Source organism: Lithobates pipiens, unplaced genomic scaffold (genome assembly GCF_037356315.1).
Source record: "Lithobates pipiens isolate NorthernLeopardFrog02 unplaced genomic scaffold, aLitPip1_a1.2 Scaffold_16, whole genome shotgun sequence".
Lineage (NCBI taxonomy): Eukaryota > Metazoa > Chordata > Amphibia > Anura > Ranidae > Lithobates > Lithobates pipiens.
Genome location: NW_027507748.1, coordinates 200,897,258 through 200,910,555, shown reverse-complemented (window position 1 = coordinate 200,910,555; position 13,298 = coordinate 200,897,258). Strand labels below are relative to the sequence as shown.

The window sequence follows — 13,298 nt, the reverse complement described above, 5'->3', positions numbered from 1 at the left end:
CAGGCACGGTCACGTGAACGCGCGAGAGCCTGCCTCCTCCTAGTATCCTGAAAGGCTGTGGAAGAAAAAAGGCAGGGCGCGCTCACGCGTCAGGTTTTGAAATGTGGGGCACGGTTACCTCAGGAGCGGACACCGTCATCTAATTCGGGAGGAGGGGGGGGGAAGAGAGGACTAAACCATCGAGGCGCGGTCTGCGTTCAGTGTGTCTCGGCGGCGCCGGGAGGCGCTCGGTTTCCTGTAGGGATGGTGGAGGAGCGGCGGCCCTGAGATGTAGAGCGGCCGCCTGCCTGCCCATTGATGAAAGGGGAGCGCCGGGTGTCACCTTCTGTGTCATCCTGATCGGATTTGTGTGGTGGTCACCTTTTTTTTTTTTTTGTGGGCTTTTTTACCCCCCCTCCCATTCTATCCCCCACCCTGGGATTCTAATATCTTCTCGGCTGGACCTTATTATTTTTATTTTTACAATTTGAAATCCCCTCTCAGGACCATGGCCGACGACGACGTGCTGTTTGAAGATGTGTATGAGCTGTGTGAGGTGATCGGAAAGTAAGTTGGACCTATGCATGGTTAGAATGGGAGAGGTATGGCTGTACAATGACACCTGGGCACACACCATCACAGCTGGATGATCTCAGTGCAAGTTCTATGGATGCCAATGGGTTCCCCCCTTCTTCTTCTTCTTCCTCCTCTAGGCAGGGCATGTTGCAGATCTCTTGGATTACCTGTATGTTATCCACCCAGTTCAGTCCCCAATGATGATTGTGCATTAGCTGGATGTGACCATATGGCTTTGATCTAAGGTGGGACGAGGCTCCTCTATTGCTCCATCCTTGTCCCCCCCCCCCCATGTCACCAGATGATGTGCACGCTCAGGTCTCTCTAAGATGGCTTTCTTCCACCAGGGTCCCGAGGTTTGACAGATGCAAGCTTTGCAGTCAAAGGGGGGCAGGAATCATCACGGCATCGCTAGCATGAATCCATGTCTGCTGGGACGGCCGCAACCTTTTTTTTTTTTTTTTTTTTTTTTCTGCTATCCGCAAGCACGTTGCCGTAGGAGCTTTTGCGGAGCGATTCTTGAAAAGCGATTTCCATTTCAAGTTGTTAGAAGTAGGAGGTCGTTGGACTTGGTGTGCCTGATTTCTCCAGTCGGTAACGCCACCCACTCGTGTATTTATTTTTTATTTTTTTATGTCTTGCTTCTGCTGAATATGTCAAAAGCGGATGTGGGCTTAGGATGGTGAGGAGTACTAAGTACATCATGTCATATCATTATTTTATTAGTAGAGGAGATGTCACTGGAAACTAGGGATGCAATTTGACTGACTGATGATAGTAGTAAAGGTGATATTAAAGAGGATCTTCACCCTAGAGAGAAAAAAAAAATCAGTCAGCAGCTACAAATACTGTAAAGGCGTTGTAAAGTCTCTAGATTTTTCACCTTAATGCTTTCTACGCATTAAAGGGGTTATAAAGGTAATTTATTTTTTTAATAACAAACATGTTATACTTGCCTCCACTGTGCAGCTTGTTTTGCACAGAGTGGCCCCGAACCTGGTCTTCTGGGGTCCCTCGGTGGCTGTCTCGGTTTGCCCCCGCAAGGACTTTTCACGTGAGCTCCCGTTATACAGCCGGCAGCCATAGCCGCTCACTGTATCACTCGGCCCTGGCCCCCAGCACGCCGCGTCATTGGCAGCAGCGCAAGCCAATGGCTGCGCTGCTTTCAATCCAGCCACTGTAACCAATCGATGGCCAGGCTGAGCTTCGAAGAGTATGTCTGGGGCGAGTGCGGGACTTTCGAGGGATTAGGTAAATAAAATCGGGGGGGGCTGGGGGGAGGGCGGCATTATTGGAGGTTTTTTCACCTTCATGCAAAGAATGCATTAAAGTGAGAAAATTGTTACCTTTACAACCCCTTTAAGGTTAAAAACCTTCTGTGGTGCAGAAGCTCCTCTTTTACTTAATTGAACCTGATCTTTCCGAGAACGAGCCCAGCAGCTCCAGCCGCTGTCTTAGGTCCTCATTGGATAGATTGCTAGCAGCAGGTGCCATTGACATGGGGGGCCGGGGCCGATTCCTGCTGTGTGTCAATTATTGGTGAGCTCAGGCGTGTTCGCAAGCCACACGTTCCGAGCCTGCCAGGAAGTCGGCACTGCACAGCGTAATCACAAGCAGTGAGACATTGTCCCGATGTGTGGCTGCAGAGATCTGGAAATGTCTTGCTGCTTGTGATTAGCGCTGTGCAGCGCCGACTTCCTGGCAGGCTCGGCATGTGCGGCTTGGGAACACACTTGAGCTCATTCTTAGTGTCAATGAAAGCAGCAGTAGGACTCGGCAGCCCACCCGCATGGATGGTGGCTCTCCGTGGAGGGGGGGGGGGGGGCACTCTATGTGGAGGAGGAGACAGGAAAGGGGCCCTAGAAGAGGAGGATCGGGGCCGCTCTGTGCAAAACCCTTGCATCGAGGAGGTAAGTATAACATGTTTGTTTATAATAATTAAAAAAAAAAAGCCCTTTACAAATAATTTAAGTAAAAGGATGCTTCCCTGGCCAGGGATCCAGCGCCATCCTCACCCGGGCTGTGTCCCTGGAGCCGGAATGTTCAAGCCCAGTACGCACTACAGCTTTTTTTTTTTTTTTTGTGCAAACTTGCAGGTAGCACAAAAAAAAAAAAAAGCTGTCCGCTCCAGTTGGAGCCGCTGTATTTAACCATGCAAGGTTAGTCCATCAATTTTTGCCCCCCCTGCCATAATAACACATTGCTCAGCGCTATCTGCCATTGGCTTAGAGTGCTGATCAGGAGTCAGTCTTCTGCTGGTTTTCCAGCATGCACATCTGACAGAGCGACATACACATGGGCAGAATGTCGGCCTTCTCTTTTCTTTGGAACCAGCAAATGTCTCCTGACATTCTGTCTGTGTGTACAGGCCTTTTCTGTGGGAAGACGGGTGCGACTCCTTGTAGCTTTACACTGCATGTGCACAAATGGACCTGCAGCCTTCTGAGACCTGTGACATGTCCCAGAAGGTTGCAGTCAAAGGGCGGGGCAAACTTCCGCTCAGTATGCCTAGGCCACTGGAAACTAGGTATCCGCTCACCAAAAAACATTTAGCCACGGTTCACACTAACTCGCATTTGAATCGCACAGGAACTGTACCACGTTCCTGTTCAATTCACATGCAAATCAGTGCTGTGCCATTTCAGCTCATTCATTTTGAATGGGCTCAAATCGCACCAAAGACATGCAGGTATGCAGCCGCATTGCATGGTTGTTTTGGATCATGCTAACCGCACTGTGTTTGCGACCCTTTCAGGGGGGGGTGATTAAATTTAGTATAAACACCCGCAGTGGATTGCAAACCCAGTGCGAGAAACATGCAGAGATCGCTGTATTTCCTGCACCAGATATGTGTGAACTTATTAAAAGCTTAAAGTTGATTGTAAAGGAAACCTTTTTATATGTTAAAAAAAAAAAAATAGCAAATATGTTTTACTTGCTCTTTGCAGTGGTTTTGCACAGAGCGGCCCGATCCTCCTTGAGTCCCCTGCTAGCGCTCTGGGCCCCTCCCCCTGGCAGAGTGCCACCATAGCAAGTCAATTGCCGTGGGAGCACTTGTGTATGCTTGCTCCTGAGCCAGTTTTCAGCATCCATAAGACACAACGTGGCTCAGCCTCAATCCCACTTCGCTGGCTCTGATTAACAGCAGCAGAAGTCAATGGCTCCCACTGCTGCATCTCGGCCAATAACTAGGGAGAGACCTGGCAGAACCTTGGGTCTCATACACATCACTGGATCGAGACCAGGCTTAGGTAGGTATGAGGGGGGGGGGGGGGGGGAGCTGCACACTGAAGTTTCTTTACCTTCATGCATGCAATAGGCTTTTTTTTTTTTTTTTTTTTTAAACCTCAAGGTAAAAAAATAAAGACCTTTTACAATGGCTTTAAACAAAACCCAGCTTGTGCATTCCTTTTAGTGTCCAAACACAAAAAGGGCCCAGGTATCCACAGGGGCCCGAGGGCCAGTCAGGATACCTAAAAGATGATGCAATGCCATTTGTCCCGTTTCAAGACCAACTGCAATTATCCACAGAAGGGAATAACGGCAGGTTTGTTTGAATTGGTGCCTAAAAGGACCCATACACCCTCAACACACTCTCAGTTTTTGTTATTTACTGTTTTTGGGATGTTGGTATTATCTCTAGTCTCAAGTCACACTTGGACTATCATAGCTGTCCAGCTTTGGAAGCATTTTTGTCCACCCCACCCATAAACGTCCCTCATTGATTTTTTTTCAATAAAAGGATGTTGTGTGGGAGAATGGTGAAAGGGACACCCGCTGACTGAATTTCAGCCAGGTCATCAGTAACCGGCAAAATTCACACAATGGGGGTTATTTATGAAAGGCAAATCCATTTTGCACTGCGTATGCACTTGGAAGTGCACTCGCTCTAAATCTAAGGAGTAGATCTGAAATGAGTGGAAGCTCTGCTGATTTTATCATCCAATCCTGTGCAAGCTAAAATGCTGTTTTTTATTTTCCTTGCATGTCCCCCTCAGATCTACAGTGACTTTACTTCCAAGTGCACTTGCAGTGCAAAGTGGATTTGCCTTTAGTAAATGACCCCCAATGTGTCCAGCTTAAAGCAGAAGTTTAGGTTAAGACTATTTTTCTTTGTTACATTGGTCCATCTTGGACTGATTTGAGTATCTTCTGTGTGTGCCATACCTGTTGTTTATGGAAGCTGGGAAAACTCTATTGGCACCACTACTACAGTGAGCTCCACTGTCTTCCGGGGCACACAGGAGGTTGCTCACTTGACACAGGCACCATTCAAAGAAGACTTTGAATTTTTTCAATGAATGGATAGTAATATCTGATTGAACAAGGCAGTATGGTGATGTCACAATCTCCACTTCATCCAATCAGAGCATGCTTTGCATTCATTGAACAAATCCTAACTGTTTTCTAAATGTCATTTGTGCTGATCAAGTGACCTCCCTTGTTCTCCAAGCAGCGGGGCAGCTGCTTGGCATGGAACCTGGAAGAAAGCCGAGAATGCTGTAGTAGTGCCTTCTACAGTGATTTGCAGCTTCCACTGAGATGGACCACATATGGCACATACATACTTACATTGGTCTAAGCTGGACCAATGTAACTATGCATAATAGTAGATACCTTAATTCTGCTTTAGAAATGGCCATACATGTATACATTTCTGTAGTTCAATTTGCGAGCTGAAAGAGAGGAATCTGAGTCCTTCATCCATGTTCACTTAAGCCCCATACACACTATCAGATTGTCTGCTGAGTTTTTCCTTCAGATTTACAATCAGGCAGGCCCTTCTACTACATGGTTTTGGTAAATCTGAAGGAAAAACTCAGCAGATAATCTGATAGTGTGTATGAGGCTTTACAGGATATATTTAAGCAGCTACTAATAGTAGCATCTGATAGGAAGCATCCATTGTTCGGCCAATAATTTTTGAACCTGGCTCAGGCTGGCCATAGATGGGGTGTGTGTGTGTTTTTTTTTTTTTTGACCAGTCAGTGGGTGGCTGGAGGAATGCTCCCCGCTGTGACGTTGTATTCTGACAGCAAGATGGCTGCGCTGTCAGAAAACACTGATCAGTGGCTGCAGCAGATATGGAACATTTTTCTGACAAGCCCATTCCACAGAAGTCAATTGTTTGGCCAGTTTAGCAGGGAAATTTCGACCCATCTATGGCCAGCTTCAGTCGGGTATTAAATTAGACTTTTATCAAGCCAAGTGGTGCTTGCAGGGCAATGCACAGCTTGAATTTTGGCTGATTCAGCAGGAATCCTCTGAAAATTGAGTGGTCTGTGGCCAGCTTTAATGGTTTGAACTTTTTTCCTGCAGCACTGGGGTCTGCCATCTGACTCTGGCCAGGACTTTGACTTCATGGAGTTTTGATGTCCTCTCTGTGTTTGTGTGAGCCTCCCTACGTACATCTGTTTTCTTCTACGTGTCATATAAGTGCTTATGGGTTAGTTGGCTCCTGTTTAAATTGGCTCTAGTATGTGCATACTCCTGCTCCTCAAGGGCAGGGTCTGATGTGAAAGTAAAATATGTATAGCACTGTTAAAGTGATTTTTTTATATATATATATATATAAGGAAGGTTTACATGGTATACTTGCCTGCTCTGTGCAGTGGTTTTGCATAGAGTAGCCCCGATCCTCCTTTTTCTGGGGTTCCCCCACCTGCGCTCCCGGCTCCTCCTCTTCGGTGAGTGCCCCCAGGGAAAGCCCCTTTCCTTGGAGTCTCCCAAGCTGCCCAGTCTGCATCTATTGACACAGACCTGGCGACTCGGCTGTGCCCTTGTTTCGGCATTTGATTAAGAGCAGCAGGAGCAAATGGCTGCCACTGCTGTCAATCTCCCCAGTGAGGAGGGAGACAGCGGCCAGAGCCACTGCTCCCGTGGATGAAGCTGCATTGGATCGACGTAAAAAAAAAAAATCTTCAGGCTTTAGAACCATTTTAATTAAAGGTGCTATGTATTTAAATGCCTTGAATAAATCTATACTGCATATCTATAATGGAGGATGGACTGCTGGATGCATTTCCCCCTCCGGGTAGTTAACATTGTGGAGGAGTGATATGTTATGTCACCCTACTTTAAAACTGAAGTATGGGGTTTGAAGAAAAACAATCTAGGTGGATGCAGTATAGATCCAATGCTGCATCTGCCCCCGCTGCTTCTAAGACTGAGAACTGAGCGATCAAAGACTGCTGATCTGTCTTCAATGAGCAGAAAGCTGGTGACTGGATCTCTCTGCTTTGCCCATCCAGCGCTCAGTGGAGAGCGGGTTGTGGGAGGGTGGGAGTGGCATGCTTGGGCCCTTAGCGGCATGCTGAGCTGGGATCCCTCCAGAGTCTGTACCAGCTAAGTGACGACAGCGGACTGTCGTCTGCTGTCAGCTGAATACGGGTCCCAGGAGTGAAGAACAAATCCATTTCATTCCACCAGGCCTTCTGCCTCAATTTTCGCCTGGGAGAAAATGACGTCAGCCTGCTCCAGCAGCCTACTGAGATGTCTGCATCAGTTATCCTAGTTGGCCTCAGCTTCCACACACCAGCTGGATGGGGAAAAGACCTGGCGGCCATCATTAGGGGGCTGGCAGCAAAAAAATATGGTTGCATAGGACCTGCACGGTTCTGCAGATCACAAGAGAACAATGCTGGATTTGCTGGGCATGTATATTTGTTACTTGAGCATAACCCATTGAAAAAGGTAAGTGGGGATGGAAAGCAAAATTAACCTGTGGGGGTGGGATTCCTTGTAACCTTTCATTATTGTAGTCTTTAAAACAATTTCATTATTTCACACATTGCTGCCTTCGTTTTCTATCTTCTATACGCATCCTTTATGGTTTTTGGGAAAGCTCAAGTGGATTTGGCATGTTAAGCACTAGACCATTTCTCTCATAGTCCAGTTCAGGCCTATTTGTGAATAAGCATCACTTCATCATTTTTAATTAAGTAAATTTAAAATTAGGAATTGAATGTATTGTCTTCCTAGAAATTAGAGCTGCATGATTAATTGTTAAAAAAAAAATCTTGATTCAACCCCCTCACAATCTTAATACCGTATTTCCTGGATTCCCTGCAGAGAGTTCTCTACTCACACCTGACGGCTGTTTAAAAAAAAAAAAAAATTTCAGTGCTGGGAGAGAACTTTAAATAAAGTATCATTTATTTCTGTTAGATCAAAGGAATTAACTTTGTTTGGTCTGTAAATGAGGTCAGTTTAACCACTTAAAGATTAAATCTTTTTCTGTCACTTGTTGCTTACATGTTTAAAATCAGTATTTTTTGCTAGAAAATTACTTGGAACACCCAAACATTTTTTATATATGTAATATATAAATGAGACCCTGGAGCAGGGGTCTCAAACTGGCGGCCCTCCAGCTGTTGTGAAACTGCAAGGCTGACAGTTATGCCGCGTACACATGACCAGACTTTCCGGCAGAAAAGGTCTGACGGAGTTACAACGCACTTCCGAACGAACGGACTTGCCCACACATGAACGGACTAAAGTCCATTCGAAAGTCAGTTCGTTTTGAGCGTGATGAGACTAGAAAAGGAAGTTCAATAGCCAGTAGCCAATAGCTGCCCTTGTGTCGTAGAAGGTTTTCCCGATAGGAATTAAGTCCGTCAGCCAGATTTGAAACGTGTCCATGTTCTAGGTCCGTCTGGATTTTTTTTAAAGAAAAACGATCGGAATATCCACCCGAATGATTCCATCTGACTTATTCTGCCGGAAAGTCCGGTCGTGTGTACGCGGCATCACAAGCATTACTCCCATAGGCAGTGACATGATGGGACTTTTAGTTTCGCAATAGCTGGTGGGTTGCCAGTTTGAGACTCCTGCCCTAGAGCATTAAATGGTGATTGTTGCAATATTTTATGTCACACTGTGTTTGTGCTAAACTTTTTTTTTTGTGATCTGTATTGTCTTTGTATCATTTGTGGCGTTTCCATTCATATGGATACAAGGTCATGCTTTGTAAAGGTAGTCATGTAATTTTCTGTTTATTGTCATATAGCTCATTCTCATCAGTGGGATTTTGTAAGCTTTACTAGGCACAATATGTATGTTTTTTTTTTTTCAGCTCTGCTTTTTAAGACTTGTGATTTGCCTTGAAGCATTCTTTGTCTTGTGAGTGGAGAAGTCTGTAATTGGGTAATGGTCTTATAGGATATCGAGCTGTAGTAAGGCTTGTGCTCACACCTTGGCGCTGGAGTGCATTACCAACTGCTGAAAGTGGAAGTCCATGCTAAAACTAAAATCCCTGCATCTATAGATGTCTACAATCTAACACTAATCTATCTAGCCTTGTAAATAAAAAATTAGTATACATATCTTTTCTGAAGCCGATCCGACCCGATCCCACGTTGAACTGTCGGCTGCGGGTTTGCTGTGTAGGTGGGTGCAGAGGAGAACGTCGTACAACGGAAGCCCCATAGTAAGTCTATGGGAGACGTCCCTTCCCATTCATTTCACAGCTGTTGGCCGTGTCCTCTGCAGAGCTTCTGCTGCTGGAGATCGGATCGGCATCGGAAAAGGTATGTATGCATTTTTTTTTTCTTTACAGGGCTAGATAGGTTAGTGTTGGATCTTAGGTGTCTATAGATGCAGGGATTTTAGTTTTAGCATGGACTTATACTTTCATTCTCCGTTAAATAGTTAGTGGATGTATAACTTTCTTCAAGGTCATGGGTAAATGTTCAGGGTGTTGACCTTCTCACCTTGTGCTGTGTTAAAATTGTATTGGAGAGTGCGGATCAGTTTTATAGTGTGTCCCTGCAATGTGTAATTTGCATAATGCTTGAGGTCATATATCTACCGCCTTTTAGATGGGAATGCCCTGATGGGTGTTGAAAGGATTTTTTTTCTTTAACGCAACAGTTTTTTTCTTTTCAAGTGGATCTAAGTATAACTAACTAAAGGCAAAACTTTTTTTTATTTTTTTTATTTCTTTGAGATGAGATAGTGGAGAGGGAGTAGAACACCTGTCTTGTCTGTGTCCCCATTAAGGAGATTCACCCTCTCTCTCTATTTATCCTGTTTACTATTCTCATTGAAAGTGAGAGAAAATCACACATTTTCTGCTTTCCATTTCATCAGAACAGGAATAAAGGGGACATCTTTCAATAGGCACACTAGTTCTGGTGGCAACTAAGGGTTTCCTCACTTCCTATATTTTATTTTTAATTCTAACCCTCCCTAATCAAAAAACTAAAAATGTTGCCTTTTTCAGTTCTACTTTAAAAACCATTACTGTGTGTGTGTGTGTGTGTGTGTGTGTACACCTCTCACATTTTTTTTTTTTTTTGTAAATATTTTATTATATCTTTTCATGTGACAACAGTGAAGAAATTACACTTTGGCATGAATTTAGTGAGTGTACAGCTTGTATAACAGTGTAAATTTGCTGCTCCCTCAAAATAACTCAACACGCAGCCATTAATGTCTAAACTGCTGGCAACAAAGGTGAGTACACCCCTAAGTAAAAATGTCCAAATTGGGCCCAAAGTGTCAGTTTTGTGTGGCCATCATTTATTTTTCAGTTTCAGGGTCTTTGCAATCCTTTTTATAGCCTAGGCCAGAGGTGGCCAACCTTTTGAAGCACGAGGGCCACTTAAGCGACTTGGTAACCGGTCGCGGGCTACAATGAGAAGAGCAGGCAGATGGCAGGTCCGTGTCTGCTCTGCATAGACACAGCGCACTAAACTATATATATATATTTTTTTTTTTAGCAGATCGGATTGAAGGTAGGACACAAGTCGGTTTACATCTGCCACTCCTTAGAGGTGAATGGAGGGCCCAATTGGGTCAGACTGACTGCGTGAAAGGGGCCCAAGGCTGGTTTCACCCTGATGCACTGTGGTTTTCCGGCACCGCGGGTGCAACACAGTGTAGCTTTGGCTTTCCTGCACTTTGCAATAGACTTCTATTATATTCTGCAGGTTTGGTGCACTTTCAAAAAGCTTACCATCTGCGGATCAGTTTGAAAGCAGCCCGGTAACCACTGCAGAACAGATATGCCCATATATACACTGTGATTGTAGTAATAAACCAAGCTTTAATAACAGTATTTTATGCTATTCCATCCCAGAGCAGGAGGCCGCGGGCCACATCAGAGTGCTCCGCGGGCCACTGGTTGGGCACCCCTGGCCTAGGCCATCTTTATGTAGAGCAACAATAATTTTTTTCAGATTCTCAGAGTTCTTTGCCATGAGGTGCCATGTTGAACTTCTGGTGACCAGTATGAGAGAGTGATGAAACCAAATTTAACACACCTGAGACCTTGTAACACTGAGTCACATCGGGGAGGGAAAATGGCTAATTGGGCCCAATTTGGAAATTTTTACTTAGGGGTGTACTCGTTTTTGTTGTCAGCGGTTTAGACATTAATGGCTGTGTGTTGAGTTTTTTTGAGGGGACAGCGAATTTACACTGTTATAAAAGCTGTACACTCACTACTTTACATTGTAGCAAAGTGTCATTTCTTCATTAAAAGATAGAATATATTTACAAAAACGTACTCACTTCTGTGAGATTGTGTGTGTGTGTGTGTGTATATATATATATATATATATATATATGTGTGTATGTGTGTATATATGTATATATATATAACATAATATATTTTTGTATGTGTGTGCGGAGCACAGTGGCTTAGTGTTAGGCCTCGTTCACATGGGGTGTACATAAGCATACACCCATCTTAACCTGCACGGGGAGCCAAAGGTGTTCCGTGCAGTCAGCCCCATTGTTGTCAAAATGTGTAGATGGGCCCAAAGCTCCCAATCTGACCATGCGGGTGCATGGTTCATTCAGAAAGCACACTCCTTAGATTGTAAGCTCCTGGGAGCAGTGACTGATGTGAATGTACAGAATGTAAACACTGCATAATTTGTCTGCGCTATAGAAATGCCAGTAATCAAATGTTGTGTGATTTTATTGAAAATGTGAAAACGGATCGCTGTCCTTAGAAACCAGTTCTGAAGAAGTACAGTAACCCTGCAGCCAGTGTGACTTACAGTGGTAATAAACCCAAAAGTGACCAAAATATTGTAGGGTACCAATTCTTAGATGATGTTGCTACAGGTTTTCTATTTTAGGCTTTCTTTTCATTTTCACCTGGGGATTTGGTCATCAGTTGGGGGGGAATAATTGCTCTTTTGTATTTCTGGAGAAATGCAGGGCCTTGAAAAGGTATTCATACTCTTTAAAATTTTCCACATTTTGTCATGTTACAAATAAAGTAAATGGATTTTATGTGATACACAACAAAATGTCACAATTTTAAGACCTTTTGAGAACCATTTATCATTTTAGTTCCACTTGTCAGATATCTGAAAAGTGTGGCGTGCATTTGTATTCAGAGCCCTTTGCTTTGGGTTCACACTGATGCATCGCTCCTTTCCCGCAGGCAGCTCACACTAGAGCTAACAACTAACGATTCGTTTATCTGTCGACTGATCTATCGATTATTTTTTCGATTAGTCATCGACTATACGATTTTTTTTTTTTTGGATTAGCTAATTACAGCTAACTTTACAAAAAATAAGTACATAAAAAAAGTAAGATAAAAGATATATATATATATATATTTTATCAGCCCTGTTGGGGGGGCTATGGTGAGATATCAGGGGTCTTAAAAGACCTCTAACATCTCCCATTTGAGACAGGGAAAGGGACTGGGGACAGAGATTCTCCAGTCCCTTTCTCTGCAGCCTCTGCTGCACTGATAATGAATGGAGAGAAGACAGCGGCTTCTCTCCATTCATTAATTGAGACCTCGTAATCACAGGAGGTTACAATACTTCAGTTATATGAATGGACAGTCAGTGGTCACTGACTCTGTCCATTCTGAAAACGAAGGAGCCGGGTTTACCGGCTTCTACCTCCACTCTCCATCCTGAGATACCGAGGGGGGGCTGCACCACGGAGGGGGAGAAGAGAGGGGGGACGGAGGAGAGCGGGAGACACGGAGGGAAGCGCCGCGGTGGGGGTGTGTACCTGCAACTCTCACTGTGTGACGCATCGACGCCCTGCACGCACGTCAACGTATTTTTGTAGTCGACGTAATCTATTAAGTTGACTTGTCGTGGCAGCTCTAGTTCACACTGCCTTGTGCAAACCGCTGTGGATGTCATTAACAAAGTTATTGAGACCCCCAGCTTTGTTCTGATCGCAGTGCGAACTGTGATCTTGCACAGGAATCGGATTGCATAGGTGAGAACACGTGGTCAGATTCTAGTGCGGGGAAAAAACAAGTCTCTATTTGCTGTGCAAATCTAATGCAACTGTATGGCTGAACCCGCATTGGTCAGAGATCGCAAGTGATTGGCACCTGCAGTGCGGGTGCGAATTGCATGCGATCTGAGATTGCGCTAGTGTGAACCCGGTCTTAGGCTCCATGCACACTGGAGCTCGTAAACTGCAGTTTATTGGAGTTTGGGGTGTTTTTTTTTTAAAAGCCCATAAACTCCACTCTGTTAGCCTATGTGTCCATGCACACATGGACGTTTTTTAGCTTTAATGAGCAGTGGAGTTTATGGGCTTGTTTCTGAACCCCAGAAATTTGCATTCAAAGTGCAGTTTTTCACTGCCAATAAACGCTCATAAACACGCGTTAGTGTTCGGCATTCAATTTTTTTAATGCATTGTGGGAGTTTGGAATGCACTGTGGGATTTTTGGAGTGTCCTCTGGGTATTTTTATTAAACGCCCATAAACGCTAACGCTCATAAACGCTAGTACAAAACGCTG

At 44.6% G+C, this 13,298-nt stretch overlaps 1 protein-coding gene across 15 annotated transcripts in view; it reads left to right on the top strand.

Moving 5' to 3' along the window:
* The first annotated feature begins 12 nt into the window (after positions 1-12).
* CASK (calcium/calmodulin dependent serine protein kinase) overlaps positions 13-13,298 on the top strand; it is a 486,621-nt gene continuing 473,335 nt past the window's right edge. For 9 of the 15 annotated variants that reach the window (XM_077480907.1, XM_077480905.1, XM_077480906.1 and 6 more), the window contains exon 1: positions 14-546. In XM_077480907.1, coding sequence (XP_077337033.1) covers positions 488-546 — 59 coding nt within the window. In that variant the 5' untranslated portion in view covers positions 14-487. Of the gene's footprint in view, positions 547-13,298 lie in introns of all 15 variants that reach the window. The other 6 variants (XM_077480904.1, XM_077480896.1, XM_077480902.1 and 3 more) reach the window with 2 other exon arrangements.